Source organism: Megalops cyprinoides, chromosome 2, assembly GCF_013368585.1.
Source record: "Megalops cyprinoides isolate fMegCyp1 chromosome 2, fMegCyp1.pri, whole genome shotgun sequence".
In the NCBI taxonomy this organism is placed as follows: Eukaryota; Metazoa; Chordata; class Actinopteri; order Elopiformes; family Megalopidae; genus Megalops; species Megalops cyprinoides.
In genome coordinates, this window is record NC_050584.1 from 28175358 (window position 1) to 28195000 (window position 19643).

Below are 19643 nucleotides of genomic sequence, written 5' to 3' on the forward strand. Positions count from 1 at the left end.
CCCCAGCCGATCTTGATAATGACGTCTAATAAAACAGCTTCTTATGTTTTATCTCTCTGCTTCTGCACAGTGCGCAGCCTGGGAGGACGACATTAATCACACGATCTCTCCACGGTGGCATCTGCCCTGTTTGACTCCATCTGCTGCAGGCACTGAGTCCTCTTCTACTCTCACAAATGTAATTGTGCCTCACTGAGTCCTCTTCTCCTCTCCAAACATCATTATGCCTCACTGAATCCTCACATCCCCCCCAAATATCACAGCAACTCACCGAGTCCTGTCTAAATATCACTGTGCCTGAGTCCTTTCCAAACATCGATATGCCTTACTGGCTCCTGTCCAAACATCACTGAGCCTCACTGAGTCCTCTCAGAAACATCACTGAGCCTTACTGAGTCCTTTCCAAACATCACTGGGTCCTCTCGAAGACATCAATATGCCTCAATGACTCCTGTCCAAACATCACTGAGCCTTACTGAGTCCTCTCAGAAACATCACTGAGCCTCACTGAGTCCTCGCAGAAACATCACTGAGCCTCACTGAGTCCTCTCAGAAACATCACTGTGCTTCACTGGGTCCTTTCCCAAGTAGCATTGTGGCTCATGTGTCTGTGCACACATTTCTGCTTTACGTCCAAGAAATGCAGCCGTGTAATCCACTGACAAGCTCCTGCTGTGAAGCCACGCGACGGTGCGCGGACGCAATTCATATAGGCACGGTTTTACTGAAGTCTCTTTAGTCCCCAGATTACCCAGAATCCTGGTGTTTTTTTCTCCCAGCAGTTGCTGCAATTTCTCACAATGTAATTGATAATAGTTTTACCAAAATAGCTTTTGCCTACCGCCAAACTACCTGGAATCCAGGTGCTTTTTCCCAGGAGTTGTGGGAATTTTGGAGGATGTAATCAAAGTCGAACATCTCACTCGAGCCGTGTGACTATAAGAGGAGGCTGCTGGCGTTTTCATGCTGAGGGCAGGTTTCACAGAGGTGTGGTTGCAGGACACATGAGAGAGAGAGCCAGTGGTCGATGGCAAACCGCATTCAGCTGTTAACATCGAGCAAAGACCCAGGGAGTGCCAACAAAAAGGTCTACTGCAGCACCACTGTGAATGAAAAAGCACTGCCATCAAAACTTTAGAATAAGCTGGTAAACTCACACACAAATATGCTCATGCATGCATGCACACATTGTACACACACACACACACACACACTCCTATTCACACAGACACATGTAACCTAATTTTTTTGTGAGGGGAGTCCAAAACAGCTTGTTTAATGCCAAGGTCATTCCACTGCTCAAAAAAAGAACATTATCAACCCAACAGCTGGCAGTGCCATCAGCGTTTACTGGAAGTGTAAAAATCCCATTTACTCAAGCAGCCTTGGAATCACAAAAAATTCTCTCCTTCCTCTCTCCCCAGTACCAGTGACTGTGTTAGACACCCACTTCGGTGCATGAGATGCTTGCTCTATTCCAGCTATTTGTGTGGGGAAACGTGGCATAAGTTGGACTGTTAGAGCTCACGAGAAAGGTGACCTTTTACATTACGGTGCATGTTTGAACATGCAATGACAAAGTGTTCTATTCATAACGATAATGTTCAAATGTAAACATACAATAATTATTTTCACAGTGCTCATTCTCAGAGTAAAAGTAACTGAACTCTGCTCCCCATTAATTTAAGAAAAAATCAAAACAAAACAAGAGCTGAAACCATTTCAAATAAGACTGCAGGGCATTGAAGCACAATCTCAGCAGGTAATTAGGCTATTGAAAGAGCGGTATCGGAGGTGAAACAGCGCGGCACAGGCAGAGTTATTTGTGGGAGGGATGATACGGTGTGTTAGGTGATAATAAATGTGCACAGGCTCTTTTTCTCCTCTGATTGAGCCGGATGGCGTGTGCCAGTTAGCCCCTCAGCTTTTTCTGGCACAGACTGGCACAGAAATCCCATCTCTGCCCTTCCGCACACATCTTTGGAGGGCAGGCTTTTACATTCATGACCAAAACCCCCCTTCACCCCTGGCCACCCCCAACACCCCACCCGCCCGCACCCTGGAATCAGAGCAGATGAGGACTCGTCCCTCTGGGTATCAAATCCGACAGTGCGTCACACAGAGTGTGCACGCGTCCAATGAGCGCCAACATGTCTGCCCCTCTGGGAACTACCACCAAGTCCCATGTTTTGCATAGGTGTGTGTGTGTATGTGTGTGTGTGTGTCTTTATATGCATGCTGTGCTAGCACTCTGATCTTTTGCATGTGACTGTGTTGTATGCATGCCTCTGTTGAGTGCGTGTGGCGTCTGCATTGGCGCTCTGTGCGCCGGTTTGCGGGTGTTTGTGGCAGCTGTATTGCCGCTTTTGCGTGGCACTTTGTGTATATGTAGCTTCGAGTGTTTACAGCAGCCTAGGAATGACTCAGACAGAATAACAAGTAAACCATCTACAGTTCAGATCCTGATTACCTTCTGATTACCTACCACCCCCCATCTCACATACACACACACACACACACACACAGCATGACACAGACCCCAACACACACACATACACACACACACACACATACACACGCATGCATGCACACACACACACACACACACACACACACACACACACACACACAGAGCATGACACAGACCCCAACACACACACACACACACACACACACACGCATGCATGCACACACACACGCACACACACAAACACACACCCCTCTCCTGCATGCCACATTACCATCCTCCGCTCCACACAACCCCCTGGATTTTTGCTCAGGCAATTCATTACGGCATAATTACAACACCCTGCACACATCCCATCACTCAGAGCAGCAGCCGGGACGGTGTGCCCAGCACTGCCTGAGGAGAGGGCTCCTCCAACCCCAGCGCCAATAACACCCCCCCCCCACCCAGATTAATGACTCAAAACCATTCCCTCACGCCGATGAAGGTGTTCATCCTGCTTTTCTCTCCCTCGTTTAGAGTAAATGAAATAAATTAAACGTCAGTTACAAAGGCGCCGCCGCGCGATGCTGTTGTTTGCAGCTCGTTCGTCACGCGGAAGCTTCCCTTGGCCTGACGAGCTCTGACTGACGTGAGTGACAGCAACATTCTGCATGCGGAACCTGAGGCCGGGCCAGGCCCTGGGAGGGGGGCTGGGGGGGCGGGGACACAATGTGACTCAAACAAAACATCACCATATTAATGACTCTCCTAACTGATCTGAGAACAGCTGAGTGACCCATGACATAAAATCCAAGTCATAAACAGTATGCAGATACATAAAATATACGCAGACAATGTGACTATATCCGTCAGAAAGAGGTTGGCTTTATGATACGGGTTAGTGATCTTTGCTCTGGAGTCCAATCTAGGCATTTCAACTGGACATAAGGACAAGCTTATTGACCCCCTGTATGGACATCATAAACAAGGAAATGAGAGGGGGGAGATGGGGTGGAGGAGGGATGCTGTGAACAACTGAAATATGCTGAAAGGAAGTTGTCAAAGGGATGTTTATACTCGTAGATAGAACTGGTTTATCTAGGTTTGGTTAATTGCATATTGATTGCCTGAGAACTCTCCTCCCTAATCTTCACTTGGAACTTCAATAAATCAAGAGCAGTTACACGGCTTGATTTGTTTCACATCACTCATTTTATCTTATTTACTGAAGACATGTAAGTTTAAGAACGCTTGCAGAAAAATGTGCCTGTCATGCTAAAAGAAAACTCCCTCAAGGGATGTGACAGCAATGATTGATCAAGGCTTTAAACCTGCGGCCTCGTGGTTTAAGAGTTTTATTTGAGGCTGAGGGACAAACATTGAGCACCTCGCACCTTACAACACCCGGTGCCTGTGCTACATACAGTATCCAGTGTACAATGCAGTTTAGCTGAGTTCACAGATGGGCGTGTTCCACCTGGGTGGGGTCAGCTTGCCCCTCCCTGGCCTCTGATCTGGCAGGCCTTGCTCCACCCCTCGTAATAAAAAGGAGGTGTCCGGGACCGAGTCTGTGCACTTCTCTGTGTCTTACCTCTGTGATGTCTTCTTGTATTTCCTCCTGCAAAGAAAAACAAGAAATCTGGTTTATTACTGCGTCTTTGCTTGTGTTTTCCTTTATAATGCATTCAGGGTAACTGCAGTAGGTTTCAGCTCTGTCTGCATGCATACGTAAAGCACTCTTCAAAGGTGACCATTACAAAGCCAATAAGCCGGTGGCAAGATGCAACAAAATGACAGGAAAACAGTATTGACGTCCAGCTCCCCCTACATTGAACCAATAAAGAATACATGTATAAAATAACTTTGTATGTATGTTTGTATTATATGTACATTGTATGTATGTATATATACAAATATTGACACCCTGTCTTTGCTCAGGCTATAGTTCACTTGTTTCCACGGTGTGACTGAGTATAACGTGGCATTGTTGCTTTTTGAGTGCAGCATTCTGTATCTTTGTGTGGACATATCAGTGAGGAAAAGTGCTTTGTGTCAGACACACAGGTTCTATGCAGCTGTGTGTCCTTTGGGGAACCGTAACACTGACACCCCCATATAAACAAGCACAACCACCAAGCAGTGGCTCAGAGTCCCCGCGCCAGTGTGGGTACTGATGTCAGTATCAGTATCAATATCAATTCCAATACCAATACTAATACCAATACCAATGCCAGTACCAGTACCAGTACCAGTACCAACACCGGTATCAGCACCAGTGCCAGTTTGAGTACCAGTACCAGTAGCAGTACCAGTATTAATACCAGTGCCAATGTCAGTACCAGTGCTAATACTAGTCCTACAACAGTAGAAGCAGGGAAGGGTCTAGGGGTGTGTTTTTCTGTGTGAGAGAGACCTGCCTTCCGTAAAAGGCCGCGTGTGTGTGTGTGTGTGTGTGCGCGCGTGTGTGTGTGAGAGAGAGAGACCTGTGTATCATAAAAGGCCACGGCATTCATCCTGCCGGCAGCTTAGGTATGATACGATCACCGTCGTTTTGAGAGCCCAGACGCAGCGGGTGCCCCCCTCTGACCCCCCGTATTGTCTTTGCGTCTTTCCCCTCTTCCGCTCCTGAACCATAACGCCATGGTAACCTCGCTTCCGCCCCAGTGCCCCGCGCAGATCCGCCACTCAGCGTAACGAGAGCGATTCATAACGGCCTCTCTAACACACTCTGCTCTGTCTCCCTGCAGCCTTCACACTGATCCTATCACCTCTACAGCTGGAAACATGGCCGTCCATCCTTATCTGATAAACGGAAAGTTAGCAATCTGTGGTGAAAACTTATTACATATTACGTTACATTACATTAATTTAGCAGATGCTCTTATCCAGAGTGACTTCCAGCACAAGAGAACATAAGTGTATCCATTTAAGATAAATGAGCAACAGAGTGTGCTAACAACACTCCCAAACCATTGAGTGTGAGCATGACACTATTCAAGCCCTAATTTATATATTTATATCAATATATAAATTTGTATATTTTGGGTGGCAGTGTAGCATAGTGGTAAGGGGCAGAGCTTGTAACCATAAGGTTGCTGGTTTGATTCCCCACTGGGGCGCTACCACTATATCCTTGGGCAAGGTACTGCCCGTGTAAATATCCAGCTGTATAAATGGATAACATGTAAAAACTGTAACCTGTAAAACTGTAAGTCACTCTGGATATGAGCATCTGCTAAACGATGATTCTGTAATGTAATTTTTATTCTCCTACAGTATACCTCAGAGAGGTACAGCAGCAGAGTCTTTTTAGTAGCCTTATGTGTGTTTTTTGCTAATACTTTGCATTATATAACACATTTATAGGCGCTACATAAGAGTGATATAATAGCCATATTAAGCATCCATCATGTGTAATTACATGCAGGTTACTATCTCATGTTTAACCTATGAATGTGTAACATATGTGTTGTGAAGGTGAAGTTGATGTAAAGCAGTGACTTTTTTAAACCAGTTTTTTAAATCAGTTTTTTTTGAGAACTCAAATGCGAGGATGCTACAAAAATACACATTTGGATGTTTTCAAAATTGATAAATAGACTAACAGATTGATTGGCTAATTGAAGCTTTCACTGTAAGCGCCTTCAGTCAGTGAGATTTGCTGAAATTATTTAGATTCACAGTGTGTCTTTTTTATTTTTCTTTCTTTTTTTACTTTTACATTGGCTCTCCCAAACTGGAAGAAGCTTTGCGATGACAGATTTGGCTGTCAGGAAGCCGAATGATGAGTCATCGGAGCAGCGGGAAGATGGGATTGCCATTTTAAAACTGTGATTTGGAAGAGCGTGTCTGGAGCTGACCACAAACGGCTTCGCGAGCGTAGCCCACTGATCTGGGATCAGGAAGGGGCTAAATGCAGCCACTGAGAAAACTAGAGCCAGGGGTGGGGTCTGATGGATGTCGGGTTTATGATTTCGGTGGCGTTGTGTCTTCTGTGATGTGCCTCATACCTGATCATACCTGTATCAGCGATGGCTCACAGGTGAGAGACAGCATGAAGCACACGGATATGTAAAAACTTCTATTGGCAGGGCGACAGTGTGGACTAGCGGTAAGAACCAGGAGCAACAGTAATAGCCAAAGGTAATATTGGTATTAATATCAGTTATAATTTGGGTAGTAGATACCCTTATATAGGGGATACACTTTCAGCATGCAGTTTTACCTCCCATCCCAGAGGTACAAATAATTTCTGTGAAGCATCACCATACCGAGAATGAAAAGGAATCCTCCTCTGAGACGCGTGACTCGAGGAGCGCATGACTCCGAGCCGCCGGGGGACATCTGGGATTCTTTTCAGGAGCGTCACTGCGTTTTCCTCATCATTCTTGCTCAGGTGGCAAAAGCGTGTCGTTACACTGCGTCCCCGTGCTCCCAGCCAAACGACCGCTCCCGCCCCTCCCAAAAAATTTCACCGGATCTGCCGAGGGCCGCCCCCAATGCCACTCACCGCAGCCATTACAGGTGATGTTAACGCGCCTCGCAGCCCGAGCCCCCCCCCCAGATTTACGACCGCGTAGATTAGACTCAAAGCGTTTATGTCCTCCTCCCGCTCTTCTATTTTGCTTTTATTCACGAGGCGCAACGTGAATCACCGAGCCATTACACACGGCACTTACTCAGGGGACATGGAGGGGCTATAACAGCAGTGATCAAATATTCCTAAAAAAAAAAAAAAAGCCATAAGGGATGATGCGGAGAGGGGGTCTGGAATTGGTTCCCTCCCCCTCTTCCTCGTTTCGCAGGGCCTTTAACGAATGCAGGGGCATCAAAGCGATTAGAGGCAGCAGAAATGACGGCGCGTGTTTAATCTATCAATCGGTGATAGGCGTGAGGTGTGCGGACGTGAGCCGCAGGGGGGGCGAACGGCAGCTGTGCTCCACTCCATTCCTTGTTGATTCATCACTCATAAGGAGGATTAGCGGCGCAAGCCGGAGGCCCGGGGGCCGGGACACATGCCCGAGAGAGGGGATAAAACTGAGATCACAGAGAGACCTGACCCCGACACACACACACACACACACACACACACACAAACAGACAAACAGTCATACACACGCACATCCCTGCATTTCTCTACTGAACAGCTGTTGAGAGGCGCTGACACTACTGGCATTACAGAGATTCTAAATGGAAGGGCTCTTGTTAGATTATAAAGATTATAAACAATGAGAGAATAAGACTCTCACGCACACAGGAAGGAGATAACAACAACACTCACAGCACAGGGAAGAGTCAAAAACAACATCCACAACACAGGAAAGAGAGAGTCAACAACAACATGCACAGCACAGGTAAAAGAGAGTCAACAACATCACCCACAGCACAGGGAAGAGTCAAAAACAACATCCACAACACAGGAAAGAGAGAGTCAACAACAACATGCACAGCACAGGTAAAAGAGAGTCAACAACATCACCCACAGCACAGGGAAGAGTCAAAAACAACATCCACAACACAGGAAAGAGAGAGTCAACAACAACATGCACAGCACAGGTAAAAGAGAGTCAACAACATCACCCACAGCACAGGGAAGAGTCAAAAACAACATCCACAACACAGGAAAGAGAGAGTCAACAACAACATGCACAGCACAGGTAAAAGAGAGTCAACAATATCACCCACAGCACAGGGAAGAGTCAAAAACAACATCCACAACACAGGAAAGAGAGAGTCAACAACAACATGCACAGCACAGGGTGGGTTTGCATTTGCCTTTTGCAGCCGCAAGTGGTCAGAAACACTATGCTATTCTCCTCAGACCTTGTCAAGTTTTTTTTTTTTTTGCTTTAACTTCAACTGCTTTCATCTGTATTAAAGATCATAACATAAACAAGGATCAAATAAATGACATGCAAAATACAAATGATTTGTGATGAGTGGCGAGGCGGAGGGAGGGTGTTATCTCAAAGCGGCATGTTCATCGATAAGCTCAATCAATCACAGAGAAGAGCTGCAACGAGCTGTGAATTTCAACTCCATCTGTCTGCGCACTGGAACAACATCACACGGACTTCTTTCAATGTCCCGTAAGCAAGTGCTTTTTTAAAAAAATTCATTTGAGAAGTGCCGTTTAATGAGCAAGGAAGCGCTCTAAAGGAAACAGTGCTTAATCTTCTCTCTTCCACTCTGTCACTCCCTCACCATCGTTGTTCTTCCGCTGCATTAAACTGATTGGACCTTGAACTTTGGTTCCCACTAATCTGATAATAAGGTTCGGACAGTTGCTGAGGGGGATGTGAGATCAGCATGGAGCTAAAATCCTCAGATAAGCAAAACTCCCTCACCCTATTTCTGAGAAGTTTCTCTCTCAGTTTGAATTTCAGTTCTCTCTTCAGTCTCTCTCTATATGATTGACCTCTAACCTCTTACCCCTGGGTAAAGTCAGTGGGTTACAGTATAGTCCACACATTAGGAAAACTTCACAAATGCAGAAAACGGCCAAGTGAGAGACTCGCAGATGGGTACGAACTACACAGGCTAGACACGAGTAAGAGGAATGTTCAGTGTGTTTCAGATGAAACTGATGTGTCAGTAATGGAGCGGCATCATATTTACAAGTATTGTTTTTTCTCATATATTCAGAGACAGATGCTACAGGTTTCATGGGGAAATCGTATACACACATGCCTGCAAACACATGCATGTAAACACAACACTTGCGCAGACTGTGAGAGGAAGGAGTAAAGCACAAGTGCAATAGAAATTAAACACACACACACACACACACACAAATGCACATTGAAAGTAAACGGTATTTAACAAACTCTACTCACAGTCCTCGAAGCCGAAGCCAAATCTTCTCAATCTGCTCTGGTTGCAGGTACTTCAGTGAGTTGCTCTCAAAATCCTCGATTTCCTTGGTGGGAGATTCCATGACTTTTTCCAGCAGTGGCAAAAAAAATCAATAATTAAAAGCAAAATAACAAATAAAATGAAATTAAAAAAATAAAAAGTAAAATTATGATACAGAGAGGGGTGGTTGAGGAACCCTTGGTTGATGGAGCAGCGGAGGGGAAGTTGGTGTTTGTTTTTTGGAGGAGTCCCTTTTTCCCCCTTGGTTCCCTCTCCCCCTGCTAGTGCCGAGGAGGCGGAGGTGGTGGCGGTGGCGGTATTGGCGGTGGTGCTGGGACAGTTCCAGTCATCCTTCTTCCCCTCCCTGTCTCTGCCCCTCTCTCTCTCTCTCTCTCTCTCTCTCTCTCTCCCCCGCTGCTCTGTCTCCGTGTACGTGAGTGGCCCCCTCAGCTCAGAGAGCGCGTGTCACCAGCTCGGGTTTCAGGTGCACAGTGAGCGTGTGCAGCGGGCAGCAGGCAGCGGTGCTTGGAGTGGAGTGGGGGGGGGGGGGGGGGCAGTGGGAGGGGGGGCGCATGGGAGGAGGGGGCACGCGTTCTCTGATGAATACAATGCACAGCGGGGATTAGGGGGCCGCCACGGCTGCCGCTAATGCTGCTGCTGCTGCTGCACCGTAGACACATGTATCTGTGCTACGCAATCAATAACAATCCGGCGCAGAGAGAGAGGGAGAGAGAGAGAGAGAGAGAGAGAGAGAGAGAAAGAGAGAGAGAGAGAGAGAAAGGGAGAAAGGGAGGGAGAGAGGGAAAGAGAGAGAGAGCGACACGAATAGAGGGAATCCAGCCTTCTGCCAATTGAGCTGCTATGGCGTGTAAATGGAAAGGGCGTGGAAATTCCACACACGCACACACACACACACACACACACACACACACACACATACATATGCATACACATACACACAGATAGACAAACACACATACACATACATATGCATGCACACACACACACACTCATACACACTCACACACAGACACGTGAGTGGACTTGAGGGTTCAGATGTGATCTGATTCACTGCCCACATTCCGGTGAACAGTGGCAGAGCAGCACACTCTGTCTTTCTATGACACACACACAGAGCTCACCCCGAAATAGTGACAGCTGAGAGGTCTCTTCCGCCTGGAGTGGGAGACTGAAACAAAGACTCAGCCAGGGGAATGAGAGAGAGAGACAGAGAAAGAGAGGAAGTGAGACAGACAGACAGATGCATCAAGACAGAGACGGAGAGAGAGAGAGAGGGAGAGAGACAGAAATGGGAGGAGATCTAGAGAGAGACAGAAAAAGAGCATCACAGAACTAAATTACACCTAAAAACCTGTTTCAATACAATCTCTGTACAAAACCTTGTCTATCTCTCACTCTATGTCTCTCTCTCTGTCTGTATGTCTCTCTATTTCTTTGTCACTTTCTCTCTCCCTCTCTTTTTAGCCTTTTCTCTCCTTGTTACTGTCAGATTCATAAAATCAAATATGCTTTAATGGCATGAAGCAGCATAGTAAATATTATCAAAACCACACACACATATATATATATATATATATATATATATACATATATATATATATATATATATATATATATATTTATACACACACACACAACATTTCGGAAAGGACAAGACTGAACAATAGCAATACAGAGTTGTCAGAGACTGCAGCTACACTGACACTTCTCTCTGGTCTACTAAGAGCATTGAGCACTTTGTGAGAGAATTAGTTCAGTGAAAGTTCAGTCAAACTGCGTAGAGAATCACGGCAATGTCTGGGTCTCTCTGTTCCACTGTAATCTGATCTGAGAAAGAAGACAATGAGAATGTTGTAAGGATGTTCCGATAACCTAGTCAGGCTGAAGTGTAATGCAAGTACAGTGAAAACACTGAGGAGACACAGAGTGGACATCATGAGAAAGTTGCGAGAATCTGTCACAGAAAATCCATATAGTAGAAAAGTCAAATTTTTGAAATAAGTTTTAATTTCTCACATGCAAATATGATATCAATGTGCAAGTTTTATCAGGCACAGGCCTAATGCACTGTTCAAGACAAAGAAAACTTTCAGGAGAAGCCTATGCCATATTCTTTGCACCCCAAGTCCTGCTAATTATGCAATGCAGATGTTGAAGTATGTCATTTTTGTCTACAGCATGGGGGCAGGCCTGTTTCAGCCTTGCTTGATAACGCACAAACAAAACACACCTCTTGAAATCTGGCCATCTCAGGTGCTAGACCCAGTGGCCTAATGGATAAGGCATCAGCCTCTGGAGCTGGGGATTGTGGGTTTGAGTCCCACCTGGGTTGAGTAGTTTAAGTGCACTGAGAAACATGAAGTGAAAAAGTGATATATTGGCTTGAGGTACTGCTCTGTTGGTTTTTTTATATTATCAGAGGTCTAACACTTGATTCCCTGCTGGGGCACTGCTGCTGTACCCTTGGGTAAGGTAAGGTACTTAACCCACAATTGCCTCAGTACATATCTATCTAAATCTAAAACCTATGTAAGTTGCTCTGGATAAAAGCGTCTGCTAAAAGACAATAATGTAATGTAGTTCTCTTCCCGCCAGTTGGGGTGTAGTAACCAAAAAGTTGGTGGTCTCTCCTTGCCATTCACGGTAAAATCAAGAGAGGGGCCAAAGTTCAAAATGTCCCACTTCTTGGGCTAAAATTCAGCAAGAGACCTTTTATTTTGATAACAGAGCTCCTTTTTATTAAAAGTCACAGGTACTCACTCCTTTCTGATTCAGTGTTATGACCCAATTGTCCAGCTGCCCCACCGCTTAAACACATTTTCGAAAGATATTTTACGTACATGTTTTTGAATATCTCCCTATTGACGCTCCTCCTTTCACCTCTGCATGTGCAGATATCAGCGCAGAGAAAGCGGGGAAATCACCGACGCGAGCCGCCCACGCATTCAGAGCGTGAAGAAGAGGTGATTAACAACAACAGGTCCAAACAGTGCCGGCCTGTGGACTGCGGCCGACCCAGGCACGGCCTTATGGGAAATGTCAGGCACAAACAAACAGCCAGGAAGCTTCGCGTGAGGAAGTCCCTCTTTATCGCGGTACAAGCTGTTCCACACAAACCGTGCTGCGGCGTGGGCTCGGCCTGATTGACAGCAGACTGGAAGAAATCTCCCCTGTTCTCAGGCTTACTGTGTCGAGTTTCTCGCTCTGAAAATCTTCCACGACAGACTCATGCTTTGCGAAAAGGACAGAGGCGCACAAAATGGGTGACATTCATTCTGCGTGGCGGGACTCTAGTCTAGACACGACTGAAGAAACCTCAAAGCGAATGGTTACTATTTTGATGGACAGCCGCTGTTAATGATAAACAGTCGTGCTGAGTACAGTCAAGTCCTGATAACTGCATGTGACAGGGACCATTGTGATGTCATGCTCCTAGCCAGGATATGCACACAGCAGGAATCCATGAAAGCAGTGGGATTAATACACAGTACTATGCAATAAAACCAAGCCTACAGTCATCAGCTATGCATAATTTCATAGTGAACCAACAGTGCTGAATGCAGGACAGATTTGTATTTTGTCCATGTGTCTTTTGACATCATTAACGGATTTGTATATCTCACTGATGACTAAATCTTTTTGCAAAAGTTCTCCTTGCTCTGGTTCCACTTTTTCAGTGAGGAAAAAACAAACATTCTGATGAAAAAGAATATATCTATATATTGATCCATCTGGAACAGATCTCATAACTTGCCTGCAGTATTTGGCCGCAGATAATTTCTAAAACATAATTGAGTTTACTTGTGAGTGTGTTAGCCTCCCTACAATCTGATGAACTTTTGCACAAAGGCTTAGACAGCGTACATTTTAACATAATATCCACTGATAAGAACGAATAATTACTGAAGCAATTTGGCTATGACACCTTTCACAGGGTTACATTTCCAGCGCAGCAGCCTTTGTTATGTACACCGCAGAGTCAAACGGGACCTTCAGTCTAAATATTCTTCAGGTGGGTATTCAAAGACGCCCGGTGTGTCCGATTATAGTGTAGACTCTTTCTGAGTGTAATATTTTCGCTTTGTTTTGTTTTGTTTTATGCAGGGGAGCTCTCAGTTCTTTGAAGACGGGGCGCTCTGTGGGAAATATAATCTGGCGATAAAAGGCCATCTTGCGTCCGCTTCCTGCGGGGGGAGGATTATCCATGTTATCGGGAGGCTGCGCTGAGTGGCACAGAGGCCAGGCTAAGAGGATGTATGCCACTTTCATTACGAGGAAAACGCCAAAGCCCCTCTCCCTGCAGGGATGCAGAAAAACCAGATTACCACACTACACATGCAGAGCCTATTATTATTATTATTATTATTATTTAATTGGACAAGGAGCTGTGACAAAATAGCCAAACACAAAGTAGATGGAAAAAGCATATTGCGACTTCACCTCTGATGCATCTAGAAGTAACTGGTGTCCATTAGAGCATGTGTTTGGGCTTTGGACTCACACACTGTGTCAGAATCAAGAATCAGAACACGAGATGAACTTACACCCTTGATTTGACCACTGGATTAACATGATGTCAGTCATGTCAGTCATATTCTCAGTATTTTTTGTAAAGCACTTTCCTTTAAAATCTGCGGTGTTTGCTGAACCCAGGAGTCAGTCAGTGGGGGTTAGAGGGCTTGCATCACCCAGCTTTGACATCCTCTGATCTGCTGTAAGTCAACAATCAACACAATGTCTCCCAAAGCAAAAGGAGACGGATGGCAAGGTTTCATCCAGTGAATGGAAAACTTAATTCATTCTGGGACATCTGATACCAGCCCCGGCCCTGATTGTGATTTTTTTTTCATATAATTACATCAGATATTTGCGCTGCAGTCGATATTTCCGCCTAATGACTTAAGGAAAAACAAAAATAACCAAAAAGCCATTAGCACTACCCGCCCCTATCGCCTCCCAGGACCATGCAGACAATATTTTGATCCAAGTCTGACAGGAAATTTTATGGTCTTATCTTAATGATGGGTGTCAAACTGCATCATGTTACTCATTTCAAAGTTCGGTCTGAAATGAATATTATTTATTTAACTATGCTTTTTTGTGCCCAAAGGAGAATGCCTGAGATCCCTGCGGTAACTCCTCTTGATACAGTCAATATTTGTCCTGAAATTTATTTCACAAATAAATGAAACTTCTGTGTTACCGTTTAACTTCAAAAATTGGTGAGTTCAGCAAATGCCAAAAATGCTTTGTGTTGATGAAAAACATTTACCATCTTTCTGCAAGTTCAAATAACAGCTGAATTCAGAGTGGCTGTGTAGCACAATGGTAAGGAGCAGACCTTGTTACTGAAAGGTTGCTGGTTCGATTCCCTACTTGGGCGCTGCTGTACCCATGCGCAAGGTACTTCAACTCCCTTCTTCTGTAATTAGCTAACGGTATAAATGCATGACATGTAAAAATTGTAACCCTTATAAGTTGCTCTGAATAACAGCATCTGCTAAATGACGATAACCTAATGTAATATCCTCTGTCTATGCCTGGGACAGAGGCAATGATTATGTACAACATTTTTTCTGTATTTCCTAATCTGGTGAACTAATAGGTTAAACCTTACTTGCTACCGCTGAGTACAACCTTGTCCATGGTGACTTACTGTGGAGCTTGAATTGGCTTGGCAATTAGGGAGTGAAATCACTGCCCGGAGCGGCACATAACCCCAGGCCCCATCATGCCACCACCACCATCACGGCACTCGGCCACGCACGCGGTGTTAGGTAAACACCGTCACACCTTTCCCCGGGAGGCTTCACCAAGCTGGCAGATCTGCATGCTGTCATGTGGTACGAAGCAGGGGCCAATTGCTCTGTACATGAGGTACTCTGAGGGTCCCACAACCCCCTCACCCCTGTCTACTTCCCAGCCATGGCAGCCATAGGCGACTACCCCTCTCACTCCCCTCTCATTCACCAACAGAGGCTTTAAATCCGGCCATTTTTTTTTTTTTTTAAGACGAGAGGCAGCTGTCTCTGTTTGGGATCGACTCAGAAGTCCTACAATGCAGAGAGACCTGGATTCAATCCCAGCCGCCGAATCATCTTCAGAAACAGTGCTATTCAGGTAAAAAGAAAGTCTTCACAGAATAATCTGGCACCGTAATATGATAAACTGACCCACCCCCTCACTCAATCAACCATGCAAAGCAATCTTTAAGGAATAAGTCACTTTGTGATGCTGCATAAGGATAATGTTTTTTAACCTGAAGATGATTTAGCAGTTTTGATTAAATGTAGGGAAAGGTCCCCAGTCCTTTGGTGACCCACACAGAGTGAAAATCCACCATATGCTGTAGACCACACACACATGCACGCCTACTCTGTGTCCTTCATGTAAAAAGCCTTCATTTTATTATGAATGACAACTGAAAAATCTGAGCCCTACAGTAGTGACACAAATGACTAAATAACTACTATTTAAAAAAAGAAGAGACAAAAATCACTTTAGTCAAGGAATTCTAACTTCAGTGGAAACAGGTGATCTAAAAAAAGTCAAAAGAGGAAAGCCAAGTGGAGCAAAAAGCATGGGGGGTAGGGGGAGGGGTTGTGATGACGCAAAGCCGGGAGCCACGTGCATTCCAAAAACAGCACGAGTCCTTTTCTTCATCTCCCTCCTCTGTCTCTCACTCTTCCTCTTTTCCATTTCTCCCCCTCTCTCTCTATCACTCTCGGCCTCTTCTTCTCTCTCTTTCTTTCTCTCTCTCTGTTTCTCTCTCTCTGTCTTTCCCTCTTTCTCTCCCTCTCTCCTTCTCTCTCTCTCTCTCTCCTTCTCTCTCTCTCTCTCTCTCCCTCTCTCTCTCTGTCTTTGTCTCTCCTTCTTGTTGGTGAGTCAGCCCACCCATTTCAATTACCAGATGCAGGGGGACCAGGAGGGGGCCCCGGGGCCCGGCTCAAAGGATGGCTGCTGTTTTCTGTGCTTTCATGTGCTGGCAGAGCGACCAGGTCCCCCCCCCCCCACCCCCACCCCCTCCCGACCCCTCTCTGTCTGCCACACACTGTTCCTTTCAAAGCAGAGCTGATAGGTTGATCTTCTCAGAAGCTGCTTCAGTACCCCCCCCCCCCCCCCCCCCCACACACACACACCTCCCCATCAAATGCTTCCGGAGAAATTTCCTCCTTTTAGGGGATATTTGATTCTGGTTTCTCCAAGGATGGGGAGGACAGAGCCTGCTACTGTACTGGCCACCCTCTGGCCCCAAATCTCCCCAAAACCACACCTCTCCCTGGCCCAGTCCCACCAACCTGCCCTCCTCCACACACCCGGAAAAAAACCCTTCCCGTAGCGCACTCCTCCCTTCTCCCTAGGAGCGTCTTCAGTTCATCTCTCAATATTCACTGTTTGCCTAACTGAAAGGACGTTTACAAACAAACGTCCCCACACTATGACCTCAACTCAAAGGTCACCATTCCACGTTCATCAGAGCAAGACACTCTCTCCAAAATCCCAGGAGAGGTTATAATCAGGAAGATGACAATACAATATGACTATAATGTAAATGACACTTGTGACGTGTTTCAGTGATAAGATACGCATACCTCTGGAGGAAAAACTAAAGGGTTTTTCTTTATCCATCTGTGAAATGAGATCAGATGAGATGTGACCATGCAATCTGAGGCTTTGAGTTTTTTTTTGTTTTTTTAAATTTGGCCCCCTCACAGCTGACCCCTGAGAGTCCAGCTAACCTGCCACATTCACTTAAAGTTGTAAATAAATGTGAGAACATTGCGCACAAGCTAGATTTAAGACACTGATTGCTTAGCCTTCACAGCACAGCGAGGTCTTCCTTTTTTCTCAGCGCAGCTAAGACTCAAAGCTTGTTGATCTACAAAAAAATAAAAAAAAAACTAATCTTCCTCAGAGTAACCTTTCCAGAACCTCTCAGAACTGAAAATAGCTGCTTGGAATGGTGCCTGTCGTTTCTTCTCAAAATGCCAAGAAGGGGAACAGTATCTCATGCAACCCCATCCAGAAATTCTTCTGAAGATTTGCTTTAAAAATTGATTACTGTGTACATTAGTTCTTTTTTCACTTCATGTAACATGACTAGTGCTCCTCTACGGATGTTTCACTGCTTTAAACAACTTACATCCATTGCGAGAATAACAAGGCCAAATATATCAGAGATTGAGAGTTGCTGAAGTTGATATTTTAAGACAAAAATGTATAAACAGGAAAATAGCTGGAGTAATCTAGGATAAACCTGAATGAATGGATGAATGAATGAATGAATGAACAAATGAATGAATGAATGATGGATGGCATGACGGAATGAGGGAACATTGCTTCGTGCAAGTTTTTTAAGGAGTAAAAGTGATGAATTCAAAATCAGCCTTCCAGTGTCTCTGAGTATTCAAAAGACCATAGGCAACTACCTAATCTGTAAGTGGTGAAATCATTCATCTCTTTAACACAGGGGAGTACACGGGGGTATCTCACGACACACAGCATGGTCGGATATCATTTTAAGGATCAATTTATACTATGCATCTTATAAATGAATCTCTGCTTACTAAATGTGCCCTATTACTTAGTTAATAAATAGGTTATAAGCACCAAATGAACAGATAATACAAATGTGCAGATGTATGAATGAATGAATGAATGAATGAATGGATAAATGGATGTAGATGATAAAAGATAATTATTTCCACAAGGCGCCCTCTTGTCCTTTCACATAACAATGACAAAAAAAGATTATGACCATTACATGACACTTTCCCTGGGCATGCACCATGTAAGTCAGTGGTAATGCATTCTGTGGGAGAGCTGCAGTTACTATGTTGTTCTCAGGTGTTCCTTGTGGGCGTGCAAAATCAACGCTATGCTCTCTTTTGAATTTCTATAGATATTACATTGATGATCACAACTTGATTTCAACTTCCTGAAAGTGCTTTCGGTGCTCAATCAGGGTTACATGTGTTTATTTATTTATTTATTTATTTTATTTTTTTTTGTAAATGGACCAAATTGGCATTTTTCATAATACTGCAGAAACAAAGTCAATGAAGTCAATTCTCATTAATGGGGCTTGCTAAAATCCATTTAATACTTAAATCATGGTTTGAGTATCTACTGTAGTTTCTGTATATTTCAAAAAGACAATACAAAGGACCTGAGAGAACATTTCATTCACACCTACAATGAACAAGTGAAAGTATTACCTTTGAAAAACATCTATGTATTTCTGCGCTGTCTTTGAAGCAATCTAGTAATGAAAGCTAGAAAACTGGCCCTCTAATTCATTTTTTGAGAGGAAAAGCATAAATATTCCTCTGTTAAATTGTGATCCATTCTCATCCATTTTCATTCTCCTGAAAGCTATTAGCACCGTGGGAGTCAGCAGATGAATGCTATTTAGATGTGCTGTGTGTTGCTGATGCTGCTATCATGATGAGGGGGGCATAAAAAGAAAGGCAAGGTTAACACAATAATGCAGAATGGAAATCACAAAGGACACCTGTATGAGTTGGACAGAAAACAAGAAAAAAGAGAAGAAAAAAATTAAAAAGCACGGAACTTTCTTTACTGTCATGAAGGTGTGTGTGTGTGTGTGTGTGTGTGTGTGTTGCCCAACATGTGAAGTAATATCCCTGACTAAACAGGAACTAAACATATACATATAAAGAGTATGTTTGTCTTTTCCTCCTAAAAATGCTATTAAAAAAGTTATTAATGCAGCTTTGTTGTATGTAATGTAAATATCATTACACAAAGCAAAGTTGTATTGTTCACAAAGACTAGATTATTTTATTCCAGAAGACACAAGGGCCATATTTATTCACATCCCTGAAATGAGCATTTTGTAAATCTTCCTCTGGCATGGATTACAATGATGAGGCACTTCCTGTAGTGTTTTTTGAGGTTCTGGCCCCTCTGAATTGGATTTTTGAACCATTCCCCCTTCCAGATTTGCTCTAGGTCCTTCAGATTTTTCTGAACTCTTCTGAGTTCAAACCACAAACCTTTGATTGGACTAAGGGCTGGAGGACTGAGATGATCATATTTTACGGCCAGTTAACCACCTCCTTTTAGGTTTGGATGTATACTTTCGATTACTGTCATGCTGGAAAGTCCATTTTCAGCCACACTTTAGCTTCTTAGCTGAAGGAACATTTTGGTCAAAATGTCCTGGTACACGCTGGACCTTGTAAATTCTTCTATTTTAACAAAAGCACCAGCACCCACAGATGCACAACAGCCCTGAGACATAATAAAAATAATGAACCTCCATCAGATTTCACAGTGGGAAAATTCTTTCTCA

General features: G+C 44.4%; 1 protein-coding gene and 1 non-coding gene across 3 annotated transcripts in view; one reads left to right on the forward strand and one right to left on the reverse strand.

The window, feature by feature from the left end:
• Positions 1-19643, reverse strand: part of pde1ca (phosphodiesterase 1C, calmodulin-dependent a) — a 144540-nt gene that overhangs the window by 66830 nt on the left and 58067 nt on the right. The window contains exons 1-2 of one of the 2 annotated variants that reach the window (XM_036521202.1): positions 9286-9782; positions 4041-4067 (exon numbers count right to left, since the gene is read on the reverse strand). The exons of the other annotated variant lie outside the window; for it this stretch is intronic. Coding sequence (XP_036377095.1) covers positions 4041-4067; positions 9286-9386 — 128 coding nt within the window. The 5' untranslated portion in view covers positions 9387-9782. Of the gene's footprint in view, positions 1-4040; positions 4068-9285; positions 9783-19643 lie in introns of those variants that run through there. 2 annotated transcript variants of the gene reach the window in all.
• On the forward strand, positions 11585-11657 carry trnaq-cug. The gene has a single exon. It is a non-coding gene; the product is annotated as a tRNA-Gln (tRNA).